Source organism: Bactrocera tryoni, chromosome 4 (assembly GCF_016617805.1).
Source record: "Bactrocera tryoni isolate S06 chromosome 4, CSIRO_BtryS06_freeze2, whole genome shotgun sequence".
Taxonomy (NCBI): Eukaryota; Metazoa; Arthropoda; class Insecta; order Diptera; family Tephritidae; genus Bactrocera; species Bactrocera tryoni.
Window position 1 is genome coordinate 26295003 of NC_052502.1, and position 16339 is coordinate 26311341.

The 16339-nt window shown below is 28.5% G+C and overlaps 1 protein-coding gene across 7 annotated transcripts in view; it reads left to right on the forward strand.

Moving 5' to 3' along the window:
* The window catches only part of LOC120776057 (potassium voltage-gated channel protein Shaker), a 444773-nt gene that overhangs the window by 391598 nt on the left and 36836 nt on the right, over positions 1–16339 (forward strand). For 6 of the 7 annotated variants that reach the window (XM_040106518.1, XM_040106519.1, XM_040106520.1 and 3 more), the window contains 3 exons: positions 1584–1705; positions 3073–3226; positions 4067–4238. In XM_040106518.1, coding sequence (XP_039962452.1) covers positions 1584–1705; positions 3073–3226; positions 4067–4238 — 448 coding nt within the window. Of the gene's footprint in view, positions 1–1583; positions 1706–3072; positions 3227–4066; positions 4239–15822; positions 15953–16339 lie in introns of all 7 variants that reach the window. The other variant, XM_040106517.1, reaches the window with a different exon arrangement.

Consider the following 16339-nt stretch of genomic DNA (forward strand, 5'->3'; position numbering starts at 1 on the left):
CAAACATTTTATTACATCTCCTTTGTTTATATTTTCTTTGCCTTTTGTGCGCATTTTTGCAACTTGATGTCAAATTTTGTCGAAACGAAAAGCTCCAGGAACGGGTTGGATCATTTTTTTGACAAATACTAAATTTTTATTCATTATACTAACTAGTTGTTCGGTGTTGTAACTCAGTGTGCTCCAACCAAAAGCCTTTTGATAATATATAAATGTGGTCTACATATAATTATGCTGCCTGTAATGTAATGCCAGCGCAAAAATTTAGAGTGTATACTGGTTTGAACTTTATAAAAGTTAGTAACTTACGAATCACAATTAGAATCTGCTTTCAAAAATCATGATTATTATTTCAAAAGCACAGCTTGCAAGTAATTCTCAAGTGTAAGCTTATTTCAGTAATAAAAAACATTGACGGTGAAAGCTTTAAGATCATTTACATGATTTGCTATCTTCCAACTTGAAAGTTTCATGATGATTCGTATGTGAAAAGTTCAGCTTGCAGCAAACTCTTATATTTGAGCTTTTTTTAGTGATAAAAATGTCAAGTGAAAGCTAGTTTTCATTACTTAAAATCTCCCAATTTGAAAGCTTTATTTAGGTTCCTCATTATAGATGCCTATTTTTTTCTAGTTTTATGTGCTGAAAAGTCTCTCAATTTCGATACTTCTGCCAATTCAAATTCAAAGCTTCATGAAAGCTTTTTACAAAAAACAAAACTAAAGCTTTAAGCTACTAACAGTTTAAGTTTGATTGATTGATTTCTGAGAATAACCATTTAATAATATTATATTGAGTGCTTAAATTTGTACGGTTACTTCTCCTAAAGCTACTATCAAATTTTCAAATATCGCTTCATAGCTTTTTTACCGCTCACTGAGTGCAAAGCTATCAATTTCTATATATTCAGCGACACGAAATTACTTTTTTTATACATTCTTTTAGCTATCTACGCCAATTATATGCTCTCAAACCAGTTTACCTTCTACTTAATGTTTATAGCTAAAGAAGCTTAGTAACTGTTACCGAATAATAAAATATGAATACTCATTTTAATTTGATTTCGAAAATTGTATAATTATTAAATATTTAGGTGTATACTTACGAATAATAAAAAAGATTGCCCACAGTGCACTTAACCTTTTGACATTAAGTTGTAAAATGTAAAATATTTGTGTATAAAGCTCTTATCATCATTTAGTACAACCAAGCTTTTACTCATAATGTTAAAATGTATATTAATTACGAGTAAAAGGAACTTTCAAAAATCTCCAATATAATCCCTTATTAAAATACTTACAAATTATAAATACTCCCCAAACAATCTTATAGGAAAACATTGATTTTTTAGTCGATACCCCTACCATTGCTTGAAAAATAATTATTTCTGTAAAGATTATTTTACCTTCTTCGAAGTTTTCCTACACATACTTTTGAATATTCATAAATTATCACATCCTAATTTATTTATCTCATTCATTATAAAACTCTGTAAATTTACGCTAATAATGTGTTTATTTATACCTACTTTTGACTCTAAAACTTAGTTTTTAACATAACTTTTCTATATCTCAAATTAACAGGTGTTCAATACAACAACAAATGGCACAAAAATCGAGGAAGACGAGGTGCCTGACATCACAGATCCTTTCTTCCTTATAGAAACGTTATGTATTATTTGGTTTACATTTGAACTCACAGTCAGGTAAGTTTGCCTGTTTTTCAAAAGTTTGTGTATTTAAGAAAAGTCCGAAACTAAATAACGATTGAGTCAATAAAAAAATAACAAAATATTATTTCTATTAAAAAATAGTTTATTTTTTTTAGAATTGTTCTGGGAAAAATAGCATTAAAAATTGTAGTTAAAATATAAGTATTTTATCATGAAGTAGTTATTATTATAGTCAACACAAAAAGTGTGGCGCTGAACTTCGCTATGAAGTCAATAAAAAGCATAGACAGCAACCACTAACTAGTATATCGATTCCATTTCATAACAACACCACGTTTTAGACTTAAAAACTGTTTAAAAACATAGCGTTCGAAACCAAATAACAATTGGGTTGATAGAAAAAATATAATTTATAGCTTTTTTTTGCATAAAAATAATTTTTTTCTCAACTGTTTTTAGGAAACGCTGTAGTTTTAAAACCCTGCCTTTAAATATTTTTATTTTACCATGAAGTATCTGTAATTAAGGTCGAATTAAAAAATATGAACCAGAACCTCATTATAAAGTCAATAAATAAGCAAGGACAACAACCACTAACTAATATATCGGTAATACTTCGTAACGTCACTATTTTTTTACTTAATAACTGCTTAAACAAAATATATTTTCTAATTGCAGTATGTAAAGTTTGAGTTTTAAAGTTATTACTGCAATTATTTATTAATTATTTACAAAAATATTATATTTTAAGCAGAGGCAGAAACCACTTACTTATACTATTGATTGTATTTCGTAACAATATTATGTTTTAAATTAAAAACTATTTCAAAAAATCGTTTTTATTTGCAGTATGCACAGTTTTTGCTTTAAAGTTCTTACTGCAATTATCTTCAAATATTTACAAAAAGTAAAAAGAAATAATATTTTGAGTTATTTAATAATTTAAAAGACAAACAACTATTTTTATTTTAATATTTTTTTATTTTGCTGTATTTTTAGCTAACGTTTTTGTTTTTCCTTCAACAATTATTATTATAAAAAAAAATAAAATAAATAATTATAATTATATATAAAGTAGGTGAATAATATTATTAGTCATATTATACTAAGATATCTGGTCTTAAGTTTTATTACAAAAAAATATTCAAATCAGCAAAATTCAATAGTACTGATTTAATTTAAAAATACCTCATTTGCTCTAAAACCAATTTTTCAAAAACATTTCTGCGACACCTCGCATAATATATATTTCTCAAACCCTCAAATTTTTTCTTTCAAAAAAATCTCCTAAAAGCCACACATTTCATTGAATCTCTCACGTGCGTTCAAACAAATTCTCTCTCACATGCTCAACACATCTCTATTTTTTGCTTTCTCTCTCATTCTCTACATTTTTAAAGGTTCCTCGCATGTCCGAATAAGTTACATTTCTGCAGGGATGTCATGAATGTTATCGACATAATCGCCATCATTCCGTATTTTATAACATTGGCGACCGTCGTCGCCGAAGAGGAGGATACGTTAAATCTTCCAAAAGCGCCAGTCAGTCCACAGGTATGTTTTCTTGTGTGAGAAACTTAAGCACAATTGCATTACTTTCAGTTTATATAATTACCATTACTATTTGCAAATTATATTGCTTTACAATTACAACAACAGTATTACAAAAAAAATAGCGAACTACATAGCAATTAGAGGCAAAACATTTAAACTAAAAACAACGCAAAACACTTTTTAAGTGAAAGATTTGAGTATTATAAGTTAGTAGTTAAAATTTAAATGCAATAAAATGTTTTTTAATTTATTTTGTAGTGGAGAGTTTCGTAATTTTCGTTTTTAAATTATATAATAAAAATTTTTCACTGAAGCCACGAATTTAACACAAATTTGCATATAATTATAATATTTTTATTTTACGTTTCAAATTCGTTAACGATTCGTGCCGCAAAAACATATTCGAAAAACAAAATTTGAAATCCTTTAACACATATATACAAGTACATAAATATACCTGTATGTAAACATAAATACTCACTTAGTATATATATATATATTACTGTCCAACTCTATCTCTCACTCTCTCTCTCTAATATATATAAATATATATACTATGTTAAATCAATATACATATATATATTTATATGACTTGGTTTTATTTACTAACATTATTTCAATTTCAATTACTAATCAATACAATACCCACCGCTATTTGTTACTATTTACTAAATATATATTTATGTTTGTTATTAATTGTTGGATTACATAACTATTTACATATACTATATATACATACTTATATACATATACTTTACATATATTTATATATATATAAACTATTTACATATATAATAATTTGTTGATTGAAAACATGCCATACCGATTATAATTTTTTAGGACAAGTCATCGAATCAGGCTATGTCCTTGGCAATATTACGAGTGATACGATTAGTTCGAGTATTTCGAATATTTAAGTTATCTAGGCATTCGAAGGGTTTACAAATTTTAGGACGAACTCTGAAAGCCTCAATGCGGGAATTAGGTTTACTTATATTTTTCTTATTTATAGGTAAGTTCCAGACGAAAAAAGCAAAACAAAACAAAACCAAACCAAACCACAAACAAAAACACACACCAAATACATAGAAACACACAAATATCCAAAAGAAAAAAAGAAAACTAAACCAGTTACAACCCATACACCTAAACAAAAACCCTAAAAAAAAACTATACGAAACCTTACTCACCACCACCACCACCACTCTTACTACTACTACCGCTATCACCACCGCCACTACTATTACTACTACTATTACTATTACCCCACGAGCACAACCATTCTAACGATCTATACCCAAGCACACGCACTCACACATATAAACCCTCTAAAAAAGTCTCAGAATACAAGAACACACACTCAGCTAACACAGGGGCCCCAAAACAAATCACACACTCTCTAAGGCCCAACTAAGCAAAGACACTTCTTTCTTTTATATGTGCCATTTTATGTCCAAAAATGCTATAAGAATCTAAAAAAATAAAATAATTTTGAAAATTTCAAGCCATTTGAATTGCTTGAAAATTTCTCATAATTACAATATTTCTGAAATCAGAAAAAAGCTCAAAACTAGATATTAAAGACTATAATGTTACTGAAGTCAGTACAACCCACCAAACTATCAAAACTAGGTCTTAAATACTTTCAACGAAATTATATATGTTTGGAAAATAAGAGCTTTCGAAATTTTTCCAACAATTTATTTATTTTAGAACTGAATACTGCAATTTCTTTAATTTTGATTTTTTTTTTATCTTAACTTCAATATAAAAATTTGAAAAATTTTCACAGAATAGTTTTCGATAATTTCACGTTTGTTGGATGAAAACAGGAAAAGTCTTTTAAGCAACTGAGAAATTGAATTTATTTTTATTAATACTCAAAAAGCTTTAAAAACAATTTTAGTCCTTCATTAATCTAGAACATAATGTAAAATTTCAAAAAATCAACTCACAAATATAAACATTGAAATAAAAGTATCGTAAGATTTTTCTTCTCGTATTTTTATGAAAAGAAAATAATTCAAACTTGTAGCTCGTCTCATGACAAGAACATTGAGATCACTCTATTTTTTGAGTGCTAAAGATCTTTATTCTTACAAATTTTTGGCGAAAACTATGTTTAAAATTTTCAACCTAAAATTGTCCGCTTCATTAAAATTTAATTCTTTTTAATTTATGACAAAATTAATTTAAAAAAAAATAGTAGTTGTGAACGGGATTTATAATCAAATATTTATTTTAGTTACTTTGCTAATTCTGACTTCCTTAATTGAGTCAATTACAACAATAATAAATTTGTTAATTGACTCAATTAAAGGAATGTTGGTAGAAATCTTAAAAATCAAACCAATTTAGTAAATTAGCGACTTTATGTAGTCTTAATTTGTCCAAAAATATTCCTTTAAAAGAAAATTTTAAAGCAACAGCAAACGGAATATTATTTGATACACTAAATCTTAATTGGGTTAATTATCAGTTACATACGTCTGACTCCCTTAATTGAGTCAATTAACGAATTTTCTGCAATAATAATAATATAATAATAATATTATATATTAAAAGAAAATTAAAAATTATGAAGCAAGCGAAATATTATTTGAACCACTGAAATTTAATTTAGATAATTAACACGCCTTAATTGAGTCAATTAAAAAGTTGTCCACATAATTTGTAGAAAACTGAAAACAGAAGCCAAAAACTTTTAATTGAGTTAATTGGCTTAATTTAGCTAATTAGCGCCATTTGCTATAGTATATCTTGAAAGAATAATTTAGAACTAAAAAGCAAATCCAATTAAGCAGCTGTGCAAAAGTTTTAAATTTGGTCAATTAGCTGATTGACTTAATTAAATTGATGTTTTATAAAAATGAAAAAAGGCTGAAAAATGCTTCTAAATCTATTCGCTAGCACGATTCCTTTCCCAAAAATTTTAATGTTTAACATTTCGTTATAAAAATAACTTTTTGGTGAATAAAATTTTTATTAAAATAGATTTTCTATTTTAGTTTATTTTCTTTTATTAAAACTCAAAAGCTATAAAAGCCAAGTAAAATATGTACTTCGAATAACAAATACCTGTCTACACTTGAGCCTTTTACTGATCTTCACGAAACTAAGAACTAAAAGTATATAATATTTAAAACAGCAACCACAAATACCCTACACATGCACTTTTCCCCCAAAAATTTATTTCAAAACCCACTTTTTACGTTTCCCTCCCTCCGCCAAAGTCCACTCTAAGCTTGCAAAAAAATTTTTTTCGTATAAAAGAACATTTGAAAAGCATACCAAAAACACTTTAATTTCCATATTTCAAAAAAAAAAAATACCGCTTTTTCTATAAATATCAAAAATATAGTAAACTTAACATAGTAAAGATGGCAAAGCAAACGCAAATCGATAATTTATTTGTACTGTACCTTTGAGTGTAAAATGTTAGCAAAAAATAACAACAAATGTTAATAAAAAAATAGAAAAAAAAGTAAAACAAGTAGTGCTTGGGAAAGTACTTTCCAAAGTACTCCAAAAAGTGCTTTCAAAAGTGCTTCCCAAATCTTTGCCCGCTCACGCAGTATACGTTTTTGTAATTTTTTTTTTGCCTTTTTTGGGCGTCGAGAGGTAATGAAACAATGATTACTAGTAATTGTGATACTTGTAATTTACACAGGATTATTGTGTAGGTGCTGTGTGTAACTTTTTTTACTAAAGTATTTACAAAAAAAAAGAAATTAAATATAACAACAATATAAAATATATATTTTTGTAAATCGATGTATAGCATACATACGTATATATATACATATATGAGTGTGTGAATAGGTGTAGGTGTAGGCGTTAGGTATTTACATATATGCATTTATATTTAAGCAAGCGTAGTTTTAGGCGCATAATTACCATTAACTCATAGTAGCGGTAAAATGTCATTAATAACAACTATAAAACATACTGACGTCTGTATGTCGTAGTGTGTCGTAGGTACTCATTCATTTACATATAAGCAAAAGCTACTCACAACAGCAATTCTACAAACCAAAATTATATTTAGTGACTAAATGTATACAATATATAAGATGAAATGAACCGTTCACCAGTTTAATCCCGTATGAACGCGTACTGAGATGTTTTTTACCCAACCATTGAGGCCTCCACGTACATATGTATAAACCCGTATAAAACATTCACATTTAAGTATATTTAGCACGAAACCAAACCACACCGTCTGAAACCCCTAAAAGTGTGCTATATACAAGCATTTCGATTCCTGAGAAGTAAATATATAGAAATTTACTCGAATTTTAGTCTATTGCTCCTGATATACTTTGACAGAGTAAAACGCATTTGTCTCGCCCAGCAGTCCGTTTGCAATTTTAAGGTGAAATTTATAATTGAGATTGTGTTGCCCACAAATTCGCCGCAGCCTGTATTGTGTTTATGCCGAGCAAGCAGGCGCACTTAACTAACCGTACTTGAGCCCACTAACCGAAACTTTTATAAATAAGTATTATTCTCACACATATTTTTGTGTATAAGTGTCCCCCCCACCATGGCAAATCTTTCTAAATTATCACTAAAAAATATTTCTCTCTTCGTAACTCTGTGTGTTGTACTTATATAATACTAATAATATGGGTGGGCGTAGTTGCATGCATTCAAATATATAACTTCTTAATTGATTTATCTCGAAATACTGAAAAAAATACTTCAACTCTTCCAATTGTATTCGCCCTTTTATTTTTTAAACTGTACTAACCAATGTCCTTGACATTAATCTTTTCACCATTTAGAAAAAAGTATTTTTCAAGTTCATCAAGAGTGACTTCTATTTCGTAGTTAATCGAATTCATTTCAAAATTCATTTTCCTCTCACTATGTCTGTAGTAGTTTTTTATTTTTTTCGAGTAATTGTAGTACTAATCTCTATGAATTCTCTTTCTAACCCCATCTCTGACGTTATAAGTGCTGAGTACTGAGCGCTCTCTAACTACTAACAAATATTCATACCTATATGTCTGTGTGTGTTTACCATATTGGTTTTTATTTTCTTAATTACTTTAACATAATTCATTAAGTTATCTCTAGAATTACTTTATTAATCGATTAAATACTGTGGAAGCGCGGTATGAGTATATTTTAAAGTAATTTATTTAATTAAGCAAGTGATAAACGGTCGATAAGTTTCACAAATTGAATTAGAAGTAATTTAATTAGTTAATTAATTGAAATGAAGTCAAAAATAAAAATGTTCCTAGTGCTTGTGACCAAAAAGTACCCTGAAATTGTTAATAAATGCTAAATATAGTAATTTCCGCCAGATGTAATAAAGCTATGCCAACGATTTTTCCAGCATCCCAAACACTTTTCATAAACACTTTTTGGGATGGTCTTCAGCTCCTTCAGCGAATTTTGTTTAACGATCGACTGAAAACAGGTTCCACGGAGCGGCAATTTCAGTTTGGAGAAAAAAAAAATCTCATGAAGCCAAATCTGGTGAATACGGCTATTGATCGGTGGTATTCATTGCGTTTTTGGTTTTAAATTCGAACTAATTTTAATATCGCTTAACTAATGCCAAATTTTACTCTTTATTGACTGTCTGCTCTTCCGAAACAAATTCAAAAATATCGAAAAAAGCAAAGAGCATCACCTTGATTTTTAAGCGGCTTTGGTGTGCTTTTTTGGTTTGTGCTAGTTTTTTCCCTCATTTCCGATGATTGTTGACTAGTTTGCATGTCAAACACATAAACCTCTGTCTCATCGGCAGTAATTATGCTCTCCATGAATGTGGGATCGGAATTCGTATGATTAAGCATGTCCAAGGAGACCAGTTTACGGTCGAGCAAGAACGCGTTTCATATCCAAAACTTCCAACAAAACCATTCTAACGGACTCGCGAGAGATCACGAGCTCTCCTGCTTCGATTTTAAAGCAACTGCCGTGAACAAACTGGTTGACAGATTGCGCTCATATTTGGCATAGTAATTAAGGACAGTCCAACCAACTTATCAAAATATATATATATATTTTTTTTAAATCATTTACCAGGGGAATTTAGTTACAATTTCCGGGTGTTGAAGTTCAATATTTTTTGTACTACAAGTAATTAATCGGATTAATCTGATTTCGAGGATTCTTAATTAATTTTTTACTTATGGAATCATTTTATAAAGGATTACTTAGTTCTAATGAATAAAAAATCTGCAGTTACAAATTAAAGTCTAATTTAGAATCACGATAAATATATGATTTAACTCTTCATATATAATAACTTTAAATACTTTTCATTCTGCCTTATAAAAGTCATTATTATTACTAATGAGTATTACTTGTAATCCTTTTCATGATAATACGAGTTAGACTAGTTAACGAAGTCAATGACTTTATTCAATTGAGTGAGACAATGTCTCCTTAAATAAAGGAGTTGTAATTTGTTTTTTTTTTAGCTTTATATAATTAATAAACGATTAGAAATATCTAATATTTGAATTAAATTATTAATAGTTTAATTAATAATTTACATTATTGTTACTATCATCAAAATAACGTTTAATTAATAATTAACATTATTATTATTATCATCAACATAATGATTTGGCTGCATTTTTTTAATTTAATTTATTTCTTGAGTCAATTTATAAAATTCTTCTTAATTACTTGAGTTTTATTAGGAGTTTTATGTTACAATTATGCTAAATTAGTTAATTAATTAACTACATAATTTAAAAAATGTGTCATATTTAAATATTTACTAAACCAAATTGTGGTTTGATATATTCTTTCAAAGTAGCAGTAAATAGTAAAATACATTATAAATTGTATTAGAATGAAAAACAGAATTTGATCTCCAAAAACGAATTTAACATGTTCAAAGGAAGGTTTATTCCGATCGATTCCTCATTGATTGTTAACTTATTAGTAACCTTATCCGTTACTGCTTCAATATTTCAGGCTCGATCTTGACTGAGATCAAACACTGGCTTTGTGAGCATACATCGAACTAAGCATACTTGTATGATTATAAAATATGCAAGCCGAAACTACTATTATAGTTAAGGATTAGGTGTTTTTCAAGGCATGTGGTTTTCAAAAAAAAAAAATAAAACGCATACTCGTATAAATTAATTGCATATCAAAGAATTTGCTTACTATAAAAACGAGCGTTTGCCATTATGCTTTAAAAATGATTTCGGGCAAGTAACCTCCGTGGTTGGCTCGAATAAATTCCATCTAGTATATAGGAGGCCCGATTTTGACCACTTTTTGCAGCAATTTAAGCCGTATGTCAGCAATAACACATAAACTATTCTCGTCAATATTCTCGGGCTAATATGCGTAGACAAGCGACTTCACAACCCGAAGCCCACGCCACAGACGAGACAATGAGTTCACCATAAGTTTCTTACAATAAATTAAACCAAGGAAACAGGATGCATTGCATATACATATGTCGTCCACATCAACATTCCCCAATTCAGGAAAAACAAGACATTACTCACGACTCGTCCGAGACGATACTTAGTCTAAGACCGCAAGTCGTGAGCTGCTTGAGCCATATGTAAGAGAATCGTTTCGGCCACACCCAAGTGAATGGCAATCAGAGAACTTTCCTCACTTGCGCGAACTATACATGGCTCTTGAATGCAACACACGTTTGGCTTCCATTCTTGCACGAGTTGTATTTTATAAGTTCGAAAATCAATATACTTCCACAAAATCTTCCATAAAATCCAATTGTTGCTCACGATGGTGAATGAACTCATTCGAATCTTCTTCAATATTCTACTGCACAGCAGCAATAAGAAGGATGAAAACATCTCTACACCATGTAGCAGGACGGCAATGATAAGTGACTTATAGAGCTTGATCTTTGTTCGTCGAGAGGGGACCTTACTTCTCAATTGCCTATTCTGTCTGAATTATGTTCTCGTATCGAATGGCTCGGAGAGGTCCTTCCCGATCCTGACGGAGCTTTTGGTATTGCTCAGCGTCAGCTTATACAGCCGTATTAGTTTTGCGGGGATACCAAATTCAAACATAGCATCCATAAATTCAGCTCCTTTTTGTGCTGTCAAAAACAGCTTTGAAATCGACGAAGAGTTCGATGAATTGGTGTATGTCTATCCTCTTTTCATGGGTCTTCACCTTCAGCCTCAGTAATTTATAATAGAATATCGAACCGACGATTGATTAACACGAGCCTGGTTAAGAAAAAGTTGGATAACTCAATCATTCTGAGAAATTTTGTGAACGTCAGGATTTGTTTTTTATCTGAAACATAACCTTCAAATAGAAAGTTCTATAATATGTTTAGTAAAATAAAGATAAGGAATATTTTTACTATACAAGTAAGTTGTAACACTTAATATATAGTAGACTTAAGCTACTTCAATACGTTGTCACTGATATGTATATTTCAAATATCTTACATAGCAAATATTTTCATTACACTAATGCAGCGATTTATGAAGAATACTAGCAATAAGCTTAATAGACTTATAGACTAATAAACTATTAAAGATATTTTATGTCCTCTATAAACAAGAATATAAATTTACATAAATGGTAAGTTATTTAATAATCTATATATCACTTGTATAATTTTCAATTATTTTTCAACTTTTTGCATACCCTTTACTAAAACAGAATTCAACTTTTTTTATTGACTTGCTCACACTTATCACTTTATCTACTTCACCTTAACACTGCATCTAGTATAAATCCCTTTTTTTACTAATTCTTTCCACTTCTACGCACTCACGTCCCACCACCCCTGCCAACCCTTGTGATGTATGCACTGCCAAGCCCAATTGACATATTCACAATGCCCTCGGAAATTTTTGGGGATTCGTCCACCAATTTAAATGCTTAAAATTGCAAATTTCGTTGACTGCTATTGTGCTTAAACCACAACAACTACAACAACAACAATATCAACAATACCAATACCAATATTTTGCTTTCATTTGTGTAATTGAAAGTTTTGTGGCCTAACAAGTTTTGTTTGTGTTGTTGCGTTTGCAGGTTTTACCATAATCTCCACGTCTGTCATACTTACATACATATACATATATCTGAATATTGTGCTAAAATTCCATTTGTTTTTTTGCCGACTGTAGTTAATTGTAGTCTCATCGTTTTGTCTCATGTTGCAAATCTTTATCGTTGTATATATTTTTTTTCTACAAAATACGCGACGTCTCGCCTTCGTCCACGTTGTACAATTGCATATAGTAAATACATACATACGAACATTAAATATTCGTACTAAATTAATAGTCGTCTCAATCGTTGTAATTTAACGTCGTAATTGTTTAGTTGCTATCAGTTTGTATGTAGTTGCCTCAAAACAAAAACAAATAAGTAAATAAAAGAAAATAGCAAAAATCACACGAAATGAATGGCTAATAGAAGAAAAAAGAGAAACATAATTTTTTTTTTGGTTTAGATTCGATTATTCAACAAAAAAAGTCGATATTTGAAGTCTGAAAATAATGAAAAGTTCATAAAAATGAACGAAATTAAATATAAATAAATAAAGGTAAAATAAGAAAAATATATTTTTTGTAAATATAAATTACTTCAATTTATTTGAATTAAAATTAAACTTAATTCCGTTTTTAATTTGTTCAACTTTGATAGAATTAGCTTATAGCAGAAAATTAATAAAATAAAAAAATATAATTTACCCAATTATAACTATAATTAAAACTAACTTAGTGAATTTAAATTTTTTTTTAAATAAAAATAATAATATTGAATAAAGAAAAAAGTTAAATAAATAACTAAAATAAAATTAATTATAAAAACTTTTGGGTTAAAAATTCGATTTTTTATTTCAATTTTGGGAATAAAAATTTAATCTTTAAGTTTAAATACTGATTTTTCATCTTTGATCTAAGATGTTTTGAATTAAAATTTAATAATAATAAACAATAATATTGAAATTTAAAATACATATTTTTGTTATTGATTTCTTAAAATTCCAATATTTCACGTTTTCTTCGGCTATTTACCATTCCTTTCCTGCGATTACTACATAACTAATTTTATCAAAACAAAAGTTTACCAATATGCACCCCGTTAATATTACTAATCAACAAAATTAAATAGCTTAGCGTAGCGTTTATAAATACTAACTCCTAATTACCGTTAACCACTTTCGCCACTATACCACCACTTATGAACATTGACAAGTAACCTAACATACAAACGCATACCATACATATATTATTCGTAGGACTTTAATTAGAATAGTCAGAACCGATTCAAATTCAAATTAAACTCTTTTCTGACCGTAGGCGGACTTTACTATTATTCACCGGTGATAGAATCGATATTAGCTAGTTCAGCATTTAAAGCTTAGTAAGCCAATTATATAAACTAAATAAACTCCTTCTATTGTCATTATATACCTCACTACTCCACCTTTTAGAAGGCAATAATAAGTACACATATTTGCGTCACGGTTCTGTTGATTGTGTTCCATATTGAAGTCCTAATGAAATTTATGACATTTAAAACCAAACTCCTTGAATTACTATCCTTCTATAATCACATTCCAAAATGATTATCTCCCAGTTCTTCTTTTTAATGTACGACCAATGTATACAATGAAGATGTAGTCTTCGTAGCATCATTGTGTAGTCGGTCGGCATTCAATGCCTTTTTTGTGAAAAATTCCTCCTTCACAAAACACGTATACCACTTTTAATCTGTTAACATTCGAATTTTTAACGGCTTTTTCTAGGTTCCGTCATAATTTTCATTACTTGTAAAGAGTTTAATATTACATTAGTTTGGCAAAATATATTATAACCTGCCTTGTACAAAGACTTTTGCATCGGAAATTACATAATGCCCTAGCTATTTAGAGAACTTTCGCAAATCCATAATACCAATAAATTTCAAAACAGTCGTGTTAATTTATACAAATTAAAGCTACCTGCCATTTTGTTTATTTTCAAATGTCAATTGACTGCATTCACTTTAGCACAACATGACAGGGTGATTCACATTTACGGCGATGTTTATATAAAAAACTTAGGCGTGCAAATGTTATGTTTAGCGTGACGTTAACTTTCTTGTGACGACATAAACTCTACTCTCTCACCATTGAACTCTCTTTTCAACTTCACTTTCACTGTTTATACAAAATTTATACATACTTACATATAATATTAAATAAATAAATATTTTGTGAGTTAATGCCTGTGCTGTAGAGTTTAGCTAATGTGTTTCTTCGTGACGCTAAATATATGTTAAAAATACTAAACATGTACAATTAAGTAAAAAGTTATATATCATATTTAAAATAACCATACGAGTAAGCGCTAACAATAACTAACATTTTGTAGCTGTAAAAATAAGTTAGTTTCAAACTGCTCCGGTTTATTTTTAAACAACAGCCTAGAAATCAGCCACGCTATGTACATATATAAAAACAAAATATTGCCAATGAAATATTATCTTTTTTTTTTTTGTAGCAAAATAACCCATATATAATGTTTAGTTTATTTTTCAGCGAAAAAGAAAATGAAAAATCCATATATTATTCGCAGATAAAAGGTTCAGTATAAATTGTTTGTATGAAATACTTACTATGGCTACTATTAGTGAAACAGTTAGTTTTGAAATGGAATTTTATACATAAATTTAATAGCATTTTAGTTGCAGTTTTTCTATGATTTGCACATTTAGTTAACCTGAAATTATATTACGATAAACCACATGATAAAACACATAAAACATAGATTTTTATACAAATATTTTTTCCATCCCACTTTTGCTCTACCCGAAATTGCTCTTACTCAGTTCTTTGTTAATAAGTGCACAAACAATTTGCCTTCCTACAGTTACTTAATTTTTTTTTTGTAGTTTAACTAGTTAGTAAAATGATAGTAAAATTATAGTTTATATGAAATTTAATAATTTTCATTTATTTACTTTTAGTGCAACGTACAATTTAACTTGTTGCTAAAACTTTAAAATAATCAAATTTTTCATTTTGTTTTTATGTAGCTAGCAATTAAAAATCTTATTATGCAGAAATATAATTATGCTCTTATATATAAAGATTTTTTTTTTTAAGAAAATATGGTAGAAATGATTTAAGTTAATTTTCACAAATCAAATTTTGTCGTTACCCAAGCAAAACAGGGTACACATGAAAAACAAATATAAACCAAATCTTTTAGATAAGAATATCATTTTTTGTGTATATATGAATGTGCTCTTATGCTTTGTGCGCCATATAAAAATTATATATATACACATTTTTTGTAGCGAAAAGCTTGTTAGTCAAATATTTTGCGAAATTCCAAGCAGAATTTAAACGGAAGTGAGCAAAAACCAATACTTTTACAACTATACTTATTCATAAAAACATATAATATATATTTATCATTTTATTTGCTATTTTAATGATATTTCACTAATTATTTTAACATTTCCTTCATCCATTTGCCGCTTGTCCTCAAAACGCAAACAATATACATATATATAAAAAAATATATAAACAAATTCTCACACATGCATTGATTTGTATGCACATATGATTAATGCTCGTGTATGACGACGTACCCTGTGCCGTAACGTAGGCGTTGTTCTATTCTCTTCGGCGGTTTATTTTGCGGAAGCTGGTGCCGAAATGTCCTTCTTCAAATCCATACCAGACGCATTTTGGTGGGCAGTGGTTACCATGACCACAGTGGGATATGGTGATATGAGGTATACATATAAAAGCAAAATTACAATAACAATATTAGTTTATGTAAACTATGAAAATAAATATTTGCAAAAATCAGGGACGGTTAATGGAATAATATATATTTATTTTTAAAAAATTTCAAAAAAATAGAGTACATTAAAAGAAAGAATATTTTTCTAGTATTTTTTAAGAAACTAATATAAAGGATATTAATAAATAATAAATTATTTTTTTTTACTTGAAAAATGTAATATTTTTATGTATATAATTTAAAGTATTTACATTTATTTATTTTTTTTTCATTTAAAAACTTACAAAGTCTAAATCGCATTTAAATAGATATAAATCTAATTTTGTTTGCACCCAATTTGGGTAGTAAAACTAACCAGTTTAAATTTTTGGTAATT